The 18,936-nt window shown below is 46.7% G+C and overlaps 1 protein-coding gene across 1 annotated transcript in view; it reads right to left on the bottom strand.

Annotated features, from left to right (window-relative positions):
• Positions 1 to 18,936, bottom strand: part of PTCD3 (pentatricopeptide repeat domain 3) — a 367,594-nt gene that overhangs the window by 285,157 nt on the left and 63,501 nt on the right. The window contains exons 2-5 of the mRNA XM_085642617.1: positions 11,763 to 11,809; positions 11,632 to 11,671; positions 2,776 to 2,821; positions 2,617 to 2,685 (exon numbers count right to left, since the gene is read on the bottom strand). Of these exons, the coding sequence (XP_085498743.1) occupies positions 2,617 to 2,685; positions 2,776 to 2,821; positions 11,632 to 11,671; positions 11,763 to 11,809 (202 nt within the window). The remainder of the gene's footprint in view (positions 1 to 2,616; positions 2,686 to 2,775; positions 2,822 to 11,631; positions 11,672 to 11,762; positions 11,810 to 18,936) is intronic.

The raw sequence follows: 18,936 nt of genomic DNA, 5'->3' as shown, positions 1-18,936 counted from the left end.
TAGAATTAGGTGAGGTATTAAGTTTCTGAGATTTTCGAAGGGAACACTCAATTCCTGGAACCAAGGAGTTGGTGCTCCCTCCAGTCTCTACTCTGCAAAACATGCCTTCCAAAACTGTAGTGGTTAAATCAATGGAACCCCAAAAGATGCTTAGCATCTGACCTCTAGGATGGAAAGGTAGTTATTTTATTATAAAAAGAACAAAATAAAACTCATAGTATTTGCCCTTAAATCATTATCGTTGTGCTGACTCAGGCATGCCATTTTAATAGCAATTCTTTTATGGACAAGTAACCAGTGTATCTGGTGAAGTTTGTCGAGCAAGTTGTCAATTCTTTGCAGACTAAAAACTGGCCTGCCATTTTAATCAGACTAAGCTGAATTTTAACTCTCCTTCCTCGAAAGATGGACACTATCTGGGAAAGTTTAAAATTCTTGCTCTCGAACAAATTAATGATGCCATAAACAAGGCTAATTTTGTGTCCAGCTAGGATCTCTGTGCATCTTGCCATGCAGATCTCACCAGCTATTAGATCCTTGTTTAATGAGTTCATAGAGACAGAGAAATTCCCTATGGCCTGGAAATCTGTTGAACATACCAAACACAAGGAGATGATGGACGGAGTGCTGACATTTTTCAGACACTCACCCCCAGTCACAGATCTGGGTTAAATCCATCATCGTTCTTTAGCCCACTTCCCCTCTCAGTTAAGACCCAGCCATATGCAAATCAGTCTTGACCCTGTGCCTCATAGGAACAGTCCACACCGAACTGCCAAGCCAGGTCTTTCCTGGACTGGAAAGTGAGCTAAAGACCGATGGTGGATTCAACCTAGATCTGTGACTGGGGGGGGTGAGTGTGTGAAAAGTTTCAGCACTCTGTCCACCATCTCCATGTGTATGATCTATTGATCATGCCTATTGAAAAAAGGCCAATTTATATCTCTCAATCCTCTTTAATTATCTGCCTATTTCTTTACTTTCATATCCAGGTAACATTTTGGAAGGTCTCCTCGACAAACAGCTGACAGGCTACTTGTACGAAAATAATAACTTGGACCCTTCTCAAGCTGTGTTTAGGTCAGAGCACAGCACAGAGACGGCCTTGGTTACCATGACAGGTTCCATAAGATGTTCTTTGGATGCTAACACCTCCTTCCCCCAATGCTTGTGCCTAGACCGGTATGCAGCCTTTGGCACTGTGCAACATGAAAAGCTGATACTTAAGCTAAATGAGAGAGGGATATATGGAAATGCAGTGAAATGGTTCTAGGAAACCTTGACGAATAGATCTCAGGTGATTATTGGGTGACTTTAAGTCACGCTCTATAACGATTGATAAAGGTGTACCCTAGGGATTTTTCTCGAGCCCCACCTTGTTCAATATGTATGTGGCCCTGTTAGCCAAACTCATTAGATCTTTCGGCTTTAAAATCTTGCCCTACGCTGATGACACTGAGCTGGTAATCTCTTTTGTTAACAATGTGGACAAAGCGAAGGAACATTTCTCAAATGGGATGAAAGTGGTGGCAGAGTGGATGTCCAAGAACTACCTTCAGCTTAATACTAAAAAAACAGATTATGCTCTTTGGAAAAGTGCAACAAATATGGGCTCGCAACTGGTGGCCACCTGAATTAGATAGTGCTTCCACCCCTTGGCACGTCATAAGAAACCTCAGCATTAAACTGGATCAAGCCCCAACAAGAACGGGTACCTGCTTTCACATATTGCAGCTTTTAAGGAAATTCCTGCCTTTTCTTCTGCTTGCGGATGGGAAAACCTTGGTACAGGCTCTTGTTGTTAGCAGGCTTGATTATGGCAAAGCTTTTTGGGTTTCTGCCAATGAGACACTACTCTCTAAACTACGTGTCATGCAGAACACCACTGCAAGGCTCATTTGCAATCTTCCTTCCAGATCTGCATCACTTCCACTTTTAAGAGCATTACAATGGCTACCAGTCAGAAAGTGAATTATATTATATTCAAGATCCGCTGCCTTACCCACAGAACTCTAGAAGGGAAAGGACCAAGATACTTACACCAAAAGCTTAAATGATATATCCCTGCCAAGAATCTGGGATCTAAGGACTAAGAGCTTCTTACTATTCCCCGCATTCAACATTTAAGGTGTGGAGGCAGACCTTTCCCTTACTTGGCCCTTACCTATTGGAATCGTTTACCTTTTCATATTTGTATATGCTCTGAATACACCAAACTTAAGAAATTATTGAAAACTTTCCTATTTTAACTATGCTGTTACTGGTCTTGCTGTTGTGTCCTCCTGCAGCGTCGAGATACCCCACTGGGGTGATTTGTGCGCAATATCAAATTAAAATAACATGACATCGCATGGCAGGCAATCGGATACTCCTTAAATGTATCACTATTTCCTCTGACATTTAGAGAGGTAAAATGCTCTGAGGAAAGACGAAGGGAGAAGGGGGTGGGGGAGGACATACCCTTACAAAAGAGATGCAGTCTCCCATAAGTTACGGATAATAAATTGCAAGAGAAAATGCAACAATCACACCATGTGCATACAAACACATGCATTCATTGGCAAAAGTTAAAAGTTTCAATACCACACTCACAATAAGCCTTACAACTATACTCACAAATTCAGAGGATGTTCTAGGTGTCAGATAGGAATCATCTTGAAACATGTAATGTGCAGCTGTTGGGTCCTGGAAATCGAATAACAAAACGTCATTTACATGACTTCCTAGAACCACAAATGCAAAACCTCTAATCAATGGATGCTGCAAGGTACCTACCCTATTCACAGTGGAAGAAAGTGCTTGTAAAACAGCCAATTTACTCCTGAATAAAAAAGGGGGAAAGACAAATAGAGTGATTAAGGCCAATGCAATAAGAAGTATTTCTTAATTTCCAATGGAGCTTGATATTTTAATAGAAGACTCCCTTTGAATGTTGCTAGAGTGATTAACACTCTTTAGCCCCTTTTGCTTCCTATGGGGAGTTCATTTCAATAATTTCTTATCCATTTCACTCTTGGATAATTTTCTTTGAAAATCAAGTAGCAGCCATTTCTGTGACCCCCCAACTTGAAGAGATGGGCCTTGACAAAGCTGACATCACGGAAATAGACGCTGGAAATAGGAGTACAGCATTTCTGATAGATTCTTGTACATGTGTGCAGCCCTCCCTGCGCTATTTGCTTTAGTGTGAACTTCTCTTTTACTGTGTTAATTTTGACCTATTTGCGAGTTTTCCTACATGTTGACAGTATTATGGCATACACTAAGTAAACTCACATAATAAGATAAAAGACACTATACGACCCAGCAATGTTACAGTAAAAGGGTAATCTCATGTGATATATGCGATGTTCTATTATATATGATCACAATTTATGTTCCTGAAGATAGCAGGGATAATAACTGTAACAGATGTAAGATGTCGATATATTTGTATGCCTGGAATTGCTTACTAAAGTGATGATATGTATTATTTTAAAATGCCCCAAAAAATATATACCCCAAAAAAAGTAGCAGCCATCACTGTTATACTTCCTATATGGCAAAGGGATATTTTAAGTTAAAATCTTTTTTATTGATACGAGTAATATTTGCAATAAAACATTACAATGCCGTCTGTAGAGAATCATGCGAAAATGCAGGACAACCTGGCATGAAATTGAAAATAACCCCCAACTCCTCCCCACCCCCCAGTTTCCTCCCTGGTCCCCCCCACACCCGACTCACACCCCCCTCCCACTCGAGCTGACAGCAAGGGGAAATTCGGTAAGCCACCTAGTGTCTTATGTCTGTGTAGAACGGGCCTGATCTTGGGTCAGCTCAGGCAGGCGAAGTAATTGCAAGTATCTGGGGCATGTGAGTTCTCAAACAGTCAGTGATGTGCAGAGTCATGAAAGGACACAACAGCTCTGCAAAGGCAGTACCGTCTCCCTGGAGCAAGAAGGTAATGCGTTCCATCCCTAATACGTGCCATAACCTGTGCAGTCACCCATGGAACGTGGGAGCCCTCTCTGTGCCCCAGTGGGACAGAATATGTTGCAGGGCTGCGCCCAAGGCAATGCCCATCTGCCTACCTCTGTGAGCCGAAGGGGGAAAGTAAGCGTAATGGGCAGGCCTAGGAGTACATACAAAGGGAAGCGCGGTATCTGTGTGTTGACGTGTTGGTTTATCTCGTTGAGGATCCGCTTCTAGTATGACCTGAGTGTTGGGCATTCCCACAGCAGGTGCGTCAGTGTGCCAGCAGCCCCACACCCTCTCCAGCAGCCCGGAGGTCGATCGGGGTTGCTCTTATGTAGTTTGGGGGGAGTAAGGTACCAATAGGTCACTATTTTAGTAGCCGTTTCCATGTGGAGATATTGCGAGCCGAGTGTCTGGTCCTGTAAAAAGTGTTCCCCTATTCCTTCTGTGTTAGTGAGCGCCGAAGTTTTGCCTCCCTGCGCCTCTGCCCTGCAGATTTAGTCAACTGTTCCAGGGGTCTCATGAGGTGGTAGAGCTCTGTGATGAGGCGCTTGCTTGACTTTTTAGTATGTAACCACTTCTTGTATGGAGTGAGTGGCCTCTGTGCCCCCTCACGTATGAATGGGTGCATAACCCAGTGACGGATTTACTGAAAGTGATACCTCTCTGTCTCCGGGAGCTTGAAATCAGAGCAGAAGTCTTTGAAACTGAGGGGACCCTCTGCATCGAAGAAGTGGCCGATTGATCAGCGCCCCTCCCCGCCCTAGGGCTTAAAGGCCGCCAGATCGAGGCAAGGGGAACTCTGGGTTGTTAGTTATAGGTGTGAGTGGCGACAGAAAGGTGGTGAGGCCACAGCGAACAGCGGTCACCTCCCAGGCCTTCAGGGTCGCCCGGGTGCCCGGTGACCTGTAAATCCCCACTGGGCGCCAGGATTTACGAATAAAAGGAATTCTCCACAGGGGTTGGCCGGCCAGGGCTCGCTCCATAAAGAGCAAATGCATCTCAGATTCCTTTGGAACCATTCCAACAAGACCTGCAGCTGAGTAGTCCGATAGTATCGCTCAATGTTAGGAAACCCAAGGCCGCGCTCCCCTGGGGGTCAATAGCTTAGGTCTCTGCTAATTCTGGGTTTTTGTCCGCCCAAACGAAACAGTAGAATTCTCGCTGAAAAGATTTCAGCATACCAGGGGACGGTTCTGCTGGTAGCGTTTGAAAGAGGTATAATATCTTCAGGAGCACATTCATTTTGAGCGCTGCCACGCGGCCCAGCCACGAGAGACCAAATGGCCGCCAGCGCGAAGGGATATTTTAAGCAGTATCCAATAAGTATTGCAGAGGCCCAAGTGATCTATCAAAGTGTAAACGTGCAAAGAAATGCATCAGCAGTCTTAGTGATATTGTATTGTATCTAAAATACACACTGCAAAATGTGTCCTAAAACTGGAACATTCAAAATATTTCGATACAAGTTCTATTCTTTTTAGGTCTCGCCTAGCAACGCAGCGCTTGCGCTGCTCGCCTTGGCGAGATCTAGTGTTGTCGATTTCTTTGCCAAACGGGGACAGGACATGTGCATGCGTATGGAAGACAGGACATGTGCACGCGTACGGCTTGCGGCGTTAGCACAACTCCTGCTTGCTCCCTCCCTCTCTCCCTGTCTGCGCATACGGAGGGCAGGAGATGTGCACGCGTACGGCTCGTGGTGTTAGCACAACTCCTGCTCACTCGCACCCTCCCTGTCTCGATCACGCCCCTTCAGCTTCCATTAAATGCCGCTGGTATTCGCTTTCCCTCTTGCTCGCTCGCTCGCTCCCTCCTTTTCTCCCTCCATCAGGCCACTTCTGCTTTCATTATACACCGCCCTTCCGCATCAATACATGCCCAGACACATGCCCTTTAACACATTTTTACTGTTGTGCACGCTAATTTGTATGACCTCATCACACAATAGCGCCGTTCCATGCAGACTTCCATTCACTCTTATTATTTCCCGTTTCCTTTCCCCTACAGTCTTTCCACCCTCCATTCTGCGCCAAGGCAGGTCAAAACCAAACGTTGCTATGCACGGGCACGCGGCGTTAACACAACTCCTGCTCACTTGCTCCCTCTCTTCCTCCCTGTCTCTATCAGGCCCCTTCTGCTTTCATGAAATGCCGCAGGTATTCGCTTTTCCTCTTGCTCGCTTGCTCCCTCCTTTTCCCCCTCCATCAGACCCCTTCTGCTTTCATTGTATACCGCTCCTTCTGCATCAATAAATGCCCACACACTTGCCCTTTGACACTTTTTTTCCTGTTGTGCACGCTAATTAGTGCCGCCTCAACACACAATAGCGCCATTCCATTCAGCCTTCCGTTCATCCTTTCATTACTCCCTGTTTCCCTTCCCCTACCGTCTTTCCACCCTCCATTCTCTGCCAAGGCAGGTCAAAGCCAAACGTTGCTATGCATGGGCACGCGGCGTTAACACAACTCCTGCTCATTCGCTCCCTCCCTCCTTCCCTGTCTCTATCAGGCCCCTTCTGATTCCATTAAATGCCGCTATTATTTGCTTTCCCTCTTGCCCGCTCGCTCCCTCCTTTTTTCCCTCCATCAGGCCCCTTCTGAAGGCTGGTCAAAGCTAAACGTTGCTATGCATGGCCACTGTATATGTTTCACGCTGCTACCAAAAAACAATACACTGCTATACATACCAAGCGTTCAGTTACTGCGTCTAGCCACAGTGCTACCATAATGCTTTCCTTATATACCGCCCCTTCTGCATCAATACATGCCCAGACACTTGCCCTTTGACACTTTTTTTCAGTTGTGCACGCTGATTTGTACCGCCTCAACACACAATAGCGCCGTTCCATACAGCCTTCCGTTCACACTTTTATACTCTCTGTTTCCCTTCCCCTACAGTCTTTCCACCCTCCATTGTGTGCCAAGGCAGGTCAAAGCCGAACGTTGCTATGCACAGCCACTGTATATGTTTCACGCCGCTACCAAAAAAACAATACACTGCTATACATACCACGCGTTCAGTTACTGCGTCTAGCCACAGTGCTACCATAATGATTTCATTATAAACCGCCCCTTCTGCATCAATGCATGCCCACACACTTGCCCTTTGACACTATTTTCCTGTTGCGCACGCTAATTTGTACGGCCTCAACACACAATAGCGCCGTTCCATACAGCCTTCCGTTCACCCTTTTATTACTCCCTGTTTCCCTTCCCCTACAGTCTTTCCACCTTCCATTCTGTTTCAAGGCAGGTCAAAGCCAAACATTGCAATGCACGGGCACGCGGCGTTAACACAACTCCTGCTTGCTTGGGGAAGAGGTGGGACGCCGCGGCCAGGGCGACTGACGCTGGGGATCACGGTTCGATCCCCTGCTCCAGTGGCAGGGGTCTGCCCAGCACCATGCGACTCTGGGCAATAGCTCGCTTAATCTTCCTAACCGCCCCCAGCGCCGAGATACCCCTTCGGGGGTGATTCGTGCACTATACAAGTACTGGATTTATTTATTTGCTCCCTCCCTCCCTGTCTCTATCAGGCCCCTTCTGCTCCCATTAAATGCCGCTACTATTTGCTTTCTTCTTGCCCACTCGCTCCCTCCTTTTCTCCCTCCATCAGGTCCCTTCTGAAGGCTGGTCAAAGCCAAACGTTGCTATGCACTGCCACTGTATATGTTTCACGCCGCTACTAAAAAACAAAACACTGCTATACATACCACGCGTCACTGCGTCTAGCCACAGTGCTACCATAATCAACTTGCAGCACAGCATTATTCTACTAGGTAGCATACTACCAATTTACTAATAGGCTTTTCCCTTTAAATGTGCCCTTATTGGAAACTTTTACCTTCCATACTTTTTAACACTGCACACATGCCCTAAAACACTTTTCTTTTTTACTACATCCCACGTTGCATTGTAGGACCTTCAGACAACAATTTTCGTTCCTCTCGCTCGCTCACTTCCTCCCCCCAAACCACCCTCCTCCTGGACCAGCCCTTTTTTCTCCATTGCACACCAGTGCTACTCGCACTGTGGCGAAGCTATAAACAGTCGGCCCAGACACATATCTTCCAGGCCTTCTTCTGCTGTCTCGGAGGCTAATTTCCTGATCTTATCTATCACACCAACTATTGTGTGTCTCAATTAGCTGCTAAAAGCAACATGTTGTAGTTTCTCAATCACAAGATGCCAGTTGTCCCTTGTCCGTGGAGGCTTTCATTCAATTGCAACTAACATGACAAAAAACAGGTTGTTAAAAAAACTGGCTGGAACACGCCTTAGCTGCATCTGCCAGTTACTTAATCGTTGTTTTGCATTTAATAACTGTTGTGTCTGCTATAATGCTCATACCTACAACATACAAAAACATACACTACATTGTATACTGCTATACACAAACACATATACTTTAACAAACTCAGCAACTATTCATTGCAGTACTCAACACTGCAAACTAAAGCTACTTCTACTATTACCATTCACAAGCTGCAACAAGAATTGTACAACCACATACTTACAACACACATAAATACCCGTTCTTACATATACAATGCACACACTAACTCAAAATAACACCAATAAACAACAGTAAATTACAAATCCAATAATTCTAACTCAACCTGATGCGAGATCTTTTGCATTGCAAATGCTTGTTCTATTATGCGACTCATTTCCTTCTTCCTCCTGCATCACAACCGCTCTAAACCAGACTTCCTTACTTATTCCAAAATATTCTTAGTAGACTCTGTAATCCAAATAGTCAAGAATTTAATTTTATGATTAACTTTCCTGTATGTATCAAATTAGTATTTGAGCAATTTAAATGATCAGTTTGATCCTGTTAAGCAGAATATAGAGATAATATTGCAAAATGATTTATTTTATTGGAATTAATAGAATAACCTAATAGATCACCAGCAAACTAATGCCAACTTCGGGTCTCATCCATCGAGGCTCTCTAATTTCTTATTATATCCAACTAGGAGAGCAAGCATTTCAATAAAAGCACAAAAGACAGGATTGTTATTTTCCTTGTGAATGGGGATAGAGGTGGTGAGTTACAGTAGGGAGTCTGGAGGTTCTCTTTGTAAGTCAGTTATCAATAAAGCACATCTGATTCACTACAACCGAGAGAACCTGCCAAACTACACCACAGTACAAGATCCCTTCACCGTCGGACAGAACTGGAAATGTTTTTTAATTGATGTGGCAATCGTGTGATCTTGTACATGGTCATACACATACCGACCCACTATATAGACATGCTTATGTTCAACTACTGTTGTAGAATTGCTGGAGCTACTGTACTAGCAATATTAAACTAATACATTTTAATGTCCACAATAACCAGTGATGCATGTCTGAGAGACTGACATTTAGCTCTCTGGTTTGAGAAACAGTTACTTGTTCTGAATACTTTGGGTACATCTCATTTTCTGCCAATAGTTGAAAACTATTTCCACATGAAACTTTCTTATTTAAAAATAGTTGTTTAGTATGCGTTTCCACATCCACATTATATTTTACCTCTGTTTTTCTAGAGTGAATAGTCATCAAAACAACCAGTTTTTTAACTTTCACTACGTCTTTCTTCTCTGAAGCATTATTTATTTTGAAAATAATTTTAATCTAATTTATTAACCCTGCTGGAGGCATTGGGTGCCATAACCTATAGCTTGCTCTCTATTTCCAAAGATATATTTTAAACAGGTATAATGCAGTATGGAATGCTCGAGCTAAACTCTCTTTATCGTTGGTATTTGGTACAGATTTATTTCCTTTAACTAATACTGCCCCTATAATCTTACACAGCTATACCATGGTTTAATCTAACACGGTTAATCGGTACAATGCTCGTTTATTACTATTACATCAGAGTTGGTCCTTTTTCGTCAATGACATTTTCAGAATAAGGAATATATGCATGCATCGCCTTTTTGGCCAGGTCCTTACCACACTCTTCTTGACCCTCCACTCGCTGTGTCTCACTCATACATACTGGTTTTATGAGACTTTAGATTGCATTGTCTATTCCCTCAAGCTTTTGAATATGTTTTATAACTTACTCTAATAAAGGTTTCACCAATGGCCAATTCCTCGCCAAAATGCTGCCTTACATGTAATACTTTTTCCCCATTCCTCCCCACCTCCTCTGCCTTCTCCTTGTGTTTGTTTACCCTACTAGAGCGCCCTCTTTTTTTCCAGTTTCTTTCCTGACTGAGGAGCTATCAAATCCCCTTACTTGAGTCTCATATTTTTTCATCTTGGACTTCAATTTCACCCCAGACTTCCACACATGGCAGCTCAGCAAGCCTTACGTGAAACATTTTCCATAAATAGCCCTGCAGCAGTGGAGGAGTATGCTGTGTTTTTAGTCTAGATGGTCAATTTCTAGTCATCATGGCATCACTTACTGCTTGACTAAGTAGATGTAGGCATCAGTAGCAATAGGCATATTTTATTAGTTTCCATTTTCCCCCATAGATGCCCGGGTTCTTTACTAACCTTTCATGTTAATATGAGATGCTATTCACAGCTCTTTGCAGAAAGGGGTATAAAGAGGATACATTTAATGACTACAAGGACAGCAAATAGAAGAAAAGTGTTAACTACCCAAATATGACAAAATCTAAAGCTTGGAACGCACACCACTGCCATCGTGTTCCATTAGCACTGCACTTCCAATCACAAGGAGAAATACCTCAGTGTCAAACATTTTAGGCACTATTCAACTTCAATGTGTCCGCCTTTTTACACCCATTTCCTCAGGTAAATACAAAGGTACAGCTCTCACCAAACTTCCTGGCATTAATTTAAAAATAATTTTACCATCAAAGTGACAAACACCTCTTTTATGCCAACTACACATTTTTTCATTGTGTAAAGTACTGCCATGGCAAGGAATTGTTGGGAAATAGGACTTAAGTTCGCTTTACTGAAAATCTCAAGCTAGAGGGGCACAAAACAGGGTTGAAAACCATTTTTAAAAAAGGCTCTTCATTACTCTCTCCAAAATGTAATATAGTTAAGCAGCGTTCTAGGTCATATAAACTCACAGGCATGGATGAGAAGTCAAAACTAACCACTGTGCAATTTTGCAAGGTTTTTGAACTACACTAAAAGTAAACAACTACTCCCCATCCAAATCCCCAAAAGACAAATGAGCTCAACCTAATAGGACTCGCCCTAAAACAGCTAGGATAGGACTGCATTGAGTTGGGCAAAAGTCACACACCAATGCCAGGGCTATCCTGCATCTGGTGTCTGATGAGCGCGCATGTAGACGTGTCTTGCAAGTCAAAGTTTTCTTTCAACTCAACAAAAATGGCACTTGCACGATTAAACCAAGTGCAAGAGAGGCAATACCAGTATAGACACCAGGTTCAAGGGCATAACACACAGTTAAATTGGGGCTGAACAGCAAATAAAGCTTAGAGAGACATATGGATTGGACAGTAAGAAAGCAGGTCTATCCCTATAAATATCTTTGTCATCACTTAATAAACAGTATAATGGTGATTGAAGTTAGTCATGCTCCAGGTTGTCAGCGCCACAATACCCTCACGGATGCACGTTACAAATACACATAACATGCTCTATGCGCCAGAAAACAATTCATTATAATTTCATTTCAACCAGATTGACTCATGGAAAACATCATTTGAATACTAACCAGGTTTTTCTTCTCGGAATAACAATTTCTTCTGAGACTTCTAGGAATGAAAAAATAGTTTGTTCTTAGCATTATATTGGATATTGCATGGTTAAAATGAAAGTATAGACTCTTAATGAAACAAAAAGTACCAGAGAAGGCAGCCGGGGCCTGCGATGATGCATTCGTAGAAGAGAACCTGCAACACAAGAGCAAGCATTTAAAGAGCTCTAAGACTAAATGTCACATAAACAAGCCAACTTCAAATACTCATTCGAAAACATGCATCATATACATAAAAGTTACATTTATTAACATTCTCATACAAAGAGTATGATAGGAGCGATTACATTCACTTAGCTTAGTGCTAAAATGATGCCTGATGGACACCTTGCAGGGATGCTCTTCGATGTGTTACACTTGATAGGATTGTCGGTCTTCAGAGAAGGGGGGACAGTAAATATTTGCCCTACGCATTCTAGAAAGTTAAGAGCTTACCTGACTGTTGAAACTCCCAGTGGGAGTAAAGTACATAGTTGGTCCCTTCGGCATCTCCAGCATGGGCCATTGCGGTTTAAGGCACTGTATCATTTTGCGTTTGAGTTGGTCCCCAACTATAATGACAAGTTCCCCATTTAAACTGCTGAAGCTTTGGGCTCTCTGGAAGGTGAGATACTTGTTGGTTGAGTGTAGCAAATATATTTTTTTTACTGGAAACTTGGTAGGTGGGGCTTCATCACACACGCATACACAGGGTAAACAAAAATCACAGCAAGACCGCTACATTGTAGTCCGTCAGCACATCAGTCTCACAGACAGAAACATTGTGAACATTGCCTGAAAGGCCTCAGAGCAAGGTTTCTTAAACTGAGATGCACACTCAGTAGGTCCGCAACTGTTTAGAAAATTAAATATTAGCAGAATACAAATATTACATAATACAGTGGAGGACACAACTATGTAGTTATAGTTAGGACTGGGTTTCCATTGCAAAAGGATTTATTGGTTTGCTGATATTTAGGCACCGTTTGACGACTCTTAACAAAACTGTCCCCAAAAGAAAAAAATCGTATCCACCTCAGCTCCTTCCTGGATAGTTTCAGGTTAATTATTCAGAGATGCCAAGAAAAATAGGTAGTGGGGAGGGGGTGGACAGGGGTGTGGGAGTTCTGCTTTTTGTGATTTGGCATAAATCTATTCAGTTGTTTTTAAGAAATTAAGGCTAGAGATTTATATATATTTTACCACCCTGTACCACAAGCTCAAAGCAAGTGATCTCATTGGCAGGCCGCGATATGAAGAGAATGTTGTGCCTGCCATTTTAGGACTTGTGTCTGTGTCCTCAAAAAGAAAGGAGAAATAAGGAGGCAGGATAGGAGTACTTTTATCCGCTTGCCCATTGTTGGGTCAAAGAACAAGTTACTTACCTTCGGTAACAATGTATCTGTAAGAAACATTAGTTAGTTAGATTCCTCACCTTAGAATCTTTTAGAATTTTTCGTCAGCAATACCCCTTGCGCGTCTGCGGCTCCGCGTCCATCGTCGGCGTCGTGCGCCGGGATGACGTCGGAGTACTTAGACGCCGCCCTCGTGCGCGGACGTCAGTTCTTGTACATAGCTTTCCGCGCCAGGAACGCAGAGCCATGCAAGAGACCGACACTGGTGCCAAAAATAAAATCTAGCGGCCTGAAAAGGATAACCTTAACCCTAGATGTCAGTTCTCAGAACGGGGAGGATGGGTGGGTCGGTGAGGAATCTAACTAACTAATGTTTCTTACAGATACATCGTTACCGATGGTAAGTAACTTGTTCATCTGAAAGAAACACGTTAGTTAGATTCCTCACCTTAGAATAGATACCCAAGCAATACCATCCCCGGTGGTGAGTCTGCGAACCAAGATCACACCAGAAAGTCCTGGAGGACAGAACGGCCAAAGAAGCCATCCCTCCGGACTTGGCTGTCAAGGCAATAATGCCTGGCAAACGTGTGTAGCGAAGCCCACGTTGCCGCCTGACAGATGTCCTGCAAAGGGACACCTCGTCCCAAAGCAGTAGTAGCCGCTGTGGCCCGAGTAGAATGGGCGCGCAGACCAACAGGAGGGTCCTTTTTTGCCAAGGAAGAACAAATTTTGATGCACAAAACGACCCACCGAGAGATGGTCCGTTTGTGCACAGCTTTCCCCTTCTTAGAACCCACGTATCCAACGAAAAGTTGGTCGTCCACCCGGAACTGCTTTGTGCGGTCCAGATAAAAGGAGAGCGCACATTTTGGGTCCAGACGGTGGAGCCTCTCTTCCTCTTTGGAAGGATGCGGAGGCGGAAAGAAGGTGGGCAAGGTGACAGACTGCCCAAGATGAAAGGGGGTCACCACTTTCGGAAGAAAGGAGGGACGAGGCCAAAGGACAACCTTGTCCGGATGAACAGAGAGAAAAGGAGGCTTTGATGATAAAGCCTGGAGCTCACTCACCCGTCTAGCCGAGGTGATGGCTACCAGAAAAGCAGTCTTAAGCGTCAGCAGACGAAGAGGACAATTATGAAGAGGCTCAAAGGGAGCGCACATTAGAAATGTGAGAACAGAGGGAGGAGCCTAGCGCGTGATCAAGATGGCCGCGTGAGCTCAGAGCTCCCGAGACCCTCGCTCCCTCCGGCAAATATCCTGTGAAGCATCCTGTTTTTAACACCTGGAATATTGGAGGCGAGCCGTTGCTGAGGTGATCGTCGCTGTCCGGACTGAAATCGCTCACCGGAGGCCGAAGTTGTGCCACATGGAAGTTTGCGGCCTACTCCCCGGAAGATGCCCGGGGCTTGCGCTGGCACAGTGCCCGAGCACTAATTGAACAACAGCGGCCGTGTGAGGGGCGAGCCATCGGAAGAACGGTGTCATCACTTTCGCTTTCCTGTTTTCATCGCGCCCTGGCCTGGGAGTGAGTCGCGCCGGTCACTTGTTGCATGGTCGTCTTCTCTGGATGGGCAAGGGGATTGTTTCCGCAGCAGATCACGATGTCGGCCAAATCGGAAGCCGAAAAACAGAAGCCCAAGAATACCAGGCGGGGAGGATACACCCAAACCAACAACATGGATCGTTATGCCCAGCAGAAGGGGTCACCGGGCGGATCGGGACGGCCACTGGAAGCCTTGAAAAATGGTTTGCCCCCCGCTACGGAACCAACCCTGCAGGATATCATGGGGGCCATCGAGGGGATGCAGTCCTCTATCGGGCGGCAATTCGAGACCCTGGCACATAAAGTGGACACAATCTCGATCGACGTCAACTTGATTCGGGCAGACCTGGGGAAAACCAATGAACGGGTTCAATCCTTGGACCTTAAAACCTCTGGCCTCATGGGAGATGTCTCTGATCTGCAGCTGGAAGTCCGTAACTTGAGGACCGCAAACGACCTCTTTGCCCGACGGCTGGAGGACTTTGAAGGCCAGGCACGGCGCAATAACTTGCGCATTATTGGGGTCCCGGAAAACTCGGAGGAACAGTCGGTGGACCCGTTCGTGGAGGACTTGGTGGTAAACCATCTGGCGCCCAAAGGCCTCAGTAAGTTCTTTACTGTTGAACGGGCCCACAGAGTCCCTGGTGGGAGGCCCAAGGTGGGGGCCCCTCCGAGACCGATTGTCGCCAGGATTTTTAATTTCAGGGACCGCGACGCCATTCTACAAGCATCACGAGTGTCCGGCCCGATGACTTTCCAGAACACCACAGTGAGTTTTTATCCTGACTTTACCCAGGTGGTGCAGAAGCAAAGGCAGAGCTTCCTGGCGGTTAAGAGAAGGCTAAGAGGGATGGGACTGAAGTACGCCATGCTCTTCCCGGCCAGGTTGCATGTGGTGTATGAAGAGCGGACTTTCTTTTTTGAATCACCTGACATGGTCGGAGACTGGCTGGACACATTGCCCCAACGACGGACTAGCGGGGAACATGCCGGTGGAGCAGAAGGTGGCCGTGATGAACAAGAGTGAGGACTCTGGTGCTAGATCATTTTGACTTTGCCCAGGACAGTGAATCACAGTTTTCGGTTTCTCCGGGAGGGTAGTAGCCTGGGGGGCGGCGGGGGTATGAAGGGAGCTTTTTCCTCCTCTGGGGTTCTTTTTGTAGATTCGTTTTAGAACAGGGCGACAGGCACACTGCAAGTTGGGGGGGCTTTTTAAGCTTACGCAGGGGTGCAGGGTGGGGGGTGGATTGGGGTTGTTGAAGTGGTTGTTGTTGGTTTTTTGTTTTGCAAGGCGTAGTGATGCAAGCTTCTGTAGCTCGAGTGCGGTTCTACGGGGGGGTGGAGGTCTCCTTACATTTCGGGATGGGGGGTAGGGGCTTAAAGATACTCAGTTGGAATGTTAACGGCTTAGGGGATCGTATTAAGCGAGGGATTGTCCTGCAATTTCTGAAGCGATGCTCCCCTGATATAGTTTTATTGCAAGAGACGCACTTGATAGGTAACACGTGCTACGCACTCAACAGGAAGGGCTACAAATTCGTTGCACACTCGGGGTTTTCCTCGGGCTCTAGAGGGGCTGGAATACTTGTTAGGGCCTCGCTGCCGTTTGAGGTTGACTCCACCACTGTTGATGATAGGGGGCGATTTGCGGCTGTGGCGGGGAGGTGGGAGGGCAGGACGCTGGTCTTGGTTTCGGTTTATGTCCCTCCTGCGCTGCAGCCCTCCACATTTGCGGACCTGGGGAGGGCTCTGTTGGATCTCCCAGAGGGAATGTTGGTGGTGGGTGGTGATTTTAATGCGGTTGGCTCTGGATTGCTTGATAGACACCCGCCAAGAAGCTCTGGGGGGGCGCAGAAATGGCTTTCAGACTTTGTGGATCCCCTTGGTCTGGTTGACTGTTGGAGACTGCTGCATCCCACTCAGCGGCAGTACACTTTCCACTCCGGGGCGCATGGCAGTCTCTCTAGAATTGATTATGTACTTACTTTGGCTGCACACGCCTCCTTTGTGTCCGAGGCTAGGCACATGGCTAGGGGTATTTCTGACCATTCGCCGGTGTGGATCTGTATGGATGTTGGTAGAGGAGTGGTGGGCAGGGTGGCTCCGATTAACCCCTGGTATCTCCGTGACCCTAGGACTCGTAGCGCGGTGCTGAAGGCGGTCGATCTCTACTTCCAGGAAAATCTAGGCTCGGTCACGTCTGCGGTGTCTTTGTGGGAAGCGTTTAAAACTGTGCTGAGAGGAGAGGCCCTTTCCTTGATAGCGGCAGCCAAACGTCGGAGGGATGCGGAGGTCGCACAGATCGAGGCGGAGATAGCGGCTCTAGAGTTGGTTTTGGAGGAGGAGGTTACGGCAGCAACGCTGCATAAATTGAGCCTTAAGCAGTCGGAGTATAAGGCCCTGGTGACGAATGCGGCCAAAGCCCTGAGTAGGGAGCAGCAGGGGCGACTGTACGATGTTGGGGACAAGGCCGGGAAATTAATAGCGTGGCTGGATAAAAAAGAGCGGGTTAATCGTGTGGTGCCGGAACTAGTAACAGAGGGTGGCGTTATTGTCACTGAGCCGGATGGCATAGTCCAGTGCTTCGCAGATTATTTCCGCACGGTCTATACCTCTGTGTCGGACAGGCCGGTGGAGGACTCGTGTGAACTTCTGCGCGATCTGGCTCTACCTTGCCTCTCTGACATAGACAGGGAAGATCTAGATGGTGACATCACAGCTGACGAAGTCGCGGGTGCTATTCGTTCACTCCGCCCGGGCAAGGCCTCGGGCCCGAATGGCCTGCCAATTGAGTTCTATAAACTCCGGCCGGAGAAGATCGCTCCACATCTGCGAGCTATGTTTGTAGAGGCACGGGAGATGGGATGCCTTCCATTCGACCAACGCCTGGCGACAATTGTGGTCATACACAAAGATGGCAAGCCCAGGAATAAATGCAGCTCATATAGGCCGATTTCGCTACTTAATGCCGAGCCGAAAATCCTCGCTAAAATACTGGCCAACCGTTTGATCAGGGTGATCGGGGACCTGATCCACCCGGACCAATCCGGTTTCATCCCGCACCTCAACACTGCGTTGAACCTTAGGCGCATCCACGGCGTGCTCGCAAGGACGGGGACGCTGCGGGAGTCGACCATTGTGGCTGCACTTGACGCCACGATGGCTTTTGACACGGTAGAGTGGGCATATCTGTGGGCTGCACTTGCAAAATTCGGCTTTGGACCTGGCTTTGTTGGCTGGGTGAGACTACTGTATGAAGGACCCTTGGCTAAAGTCGCGGTCAATGGTAGGGCGTCCTGCCCGTTCGAGCTGGGGAGGGGCACCAGGCAGGGTTGTCCCCTGTCGCCGTTGTTGTTTGCTCTCGCCCTTGAACCGCTGGCGGCATGGATACGATGGCACCCGGACATAAGGGGGATCCGATGGTCACCAGATCATGAGGACCGCATTTCTCTTTATGCCGACGCCATTTTGCTATACCTCACTTCACCCAGGAAGTCTCTCATAGTAGTCTGTGACATTTTGACTTCTTTTGGCAGGAACTCGGATCTCACCATTAACTGGGGGAAGTCGTATCTGTATGCCCTGAGTGGAGACGTCCCTGTTCTCCCGCGGAATTGCTCGATCCAGATCGCCCGGGAGGGCTTTTTGTATCTAGGGATCTATATCTCCACCGATCCAATTGTTCGATATGAGAGAAACCTGCTCCCTCCATTGACGCGCCTGCGGCGGGATGTGGCGGGTTGGCGGCGGTTGCCGCTTTCCCTCCTAGGCCGTGCCGCGCTGTTCAAAATGATGTCTCTTCCCCGCTTTCTTTATGCCCTGCAGAATACCCTGGAGCTGGTCCCGGCCAGCTATTTTCGGGAGGTCGAGAGCCTCCAGCGCTCGTTGCTGTGAGATGGCCGACCGCGTATAGCTATTGCAAAGCTGACCCTTCCGTGGTACGATGGGGGTATCGCGCTTCCTCACATTAGAAGATATTATTGGGCCACTCAGTTGAGTGCGATCAACCATGGAGTTTACGGTCCGGCGCTGAGCCCCGGCTTCGCTATGGACCGGTGGTTGCTGCGCAGGGGTAATTACTTTAGAGCACTCTACTCCAGGTCAACGGATGGGTCCCTCACGGGGCCAACCAAGGCGGCGGTGCCCGTGTGGAAGGCTGTTACGAACTCGCTGGGTTGGAAGGATAGGCTTACCCTCGCTACTCCGCTGTTTGACTCCGATATGTTGGGGAAACTTTGGCACACGAAGGGATTCGAGAAATGGGACCTGATCGGGATATCCAGGGTGGGGGACCTGCTGGTTAAGGGACGAGTGAAATCGTTTGACGAGCTACGGACGGAGTACGATCTGGAGGGTACGGAATATTTCCGGTATGCACAGGTAC

This window comes from Triturus cristatus, chromosome 2_2 (assembly GCF_964204655.1).
Source record: "Triturus cristatus chromosome 2_2, aTriCri1.1, whole genome shotgun sequence".
NCBI classification, from domain to species: Eukaryota; Metazoa; Chordata; class Amphibia; order Caudata; family Salamandridae; genus Triturus; species Triturus cristatus.
The sequence above is the reverse complement of the archived record's forward strand: the minus strand, read 5'-3'. Positions and strand labels throughout refer to the sequence as shown.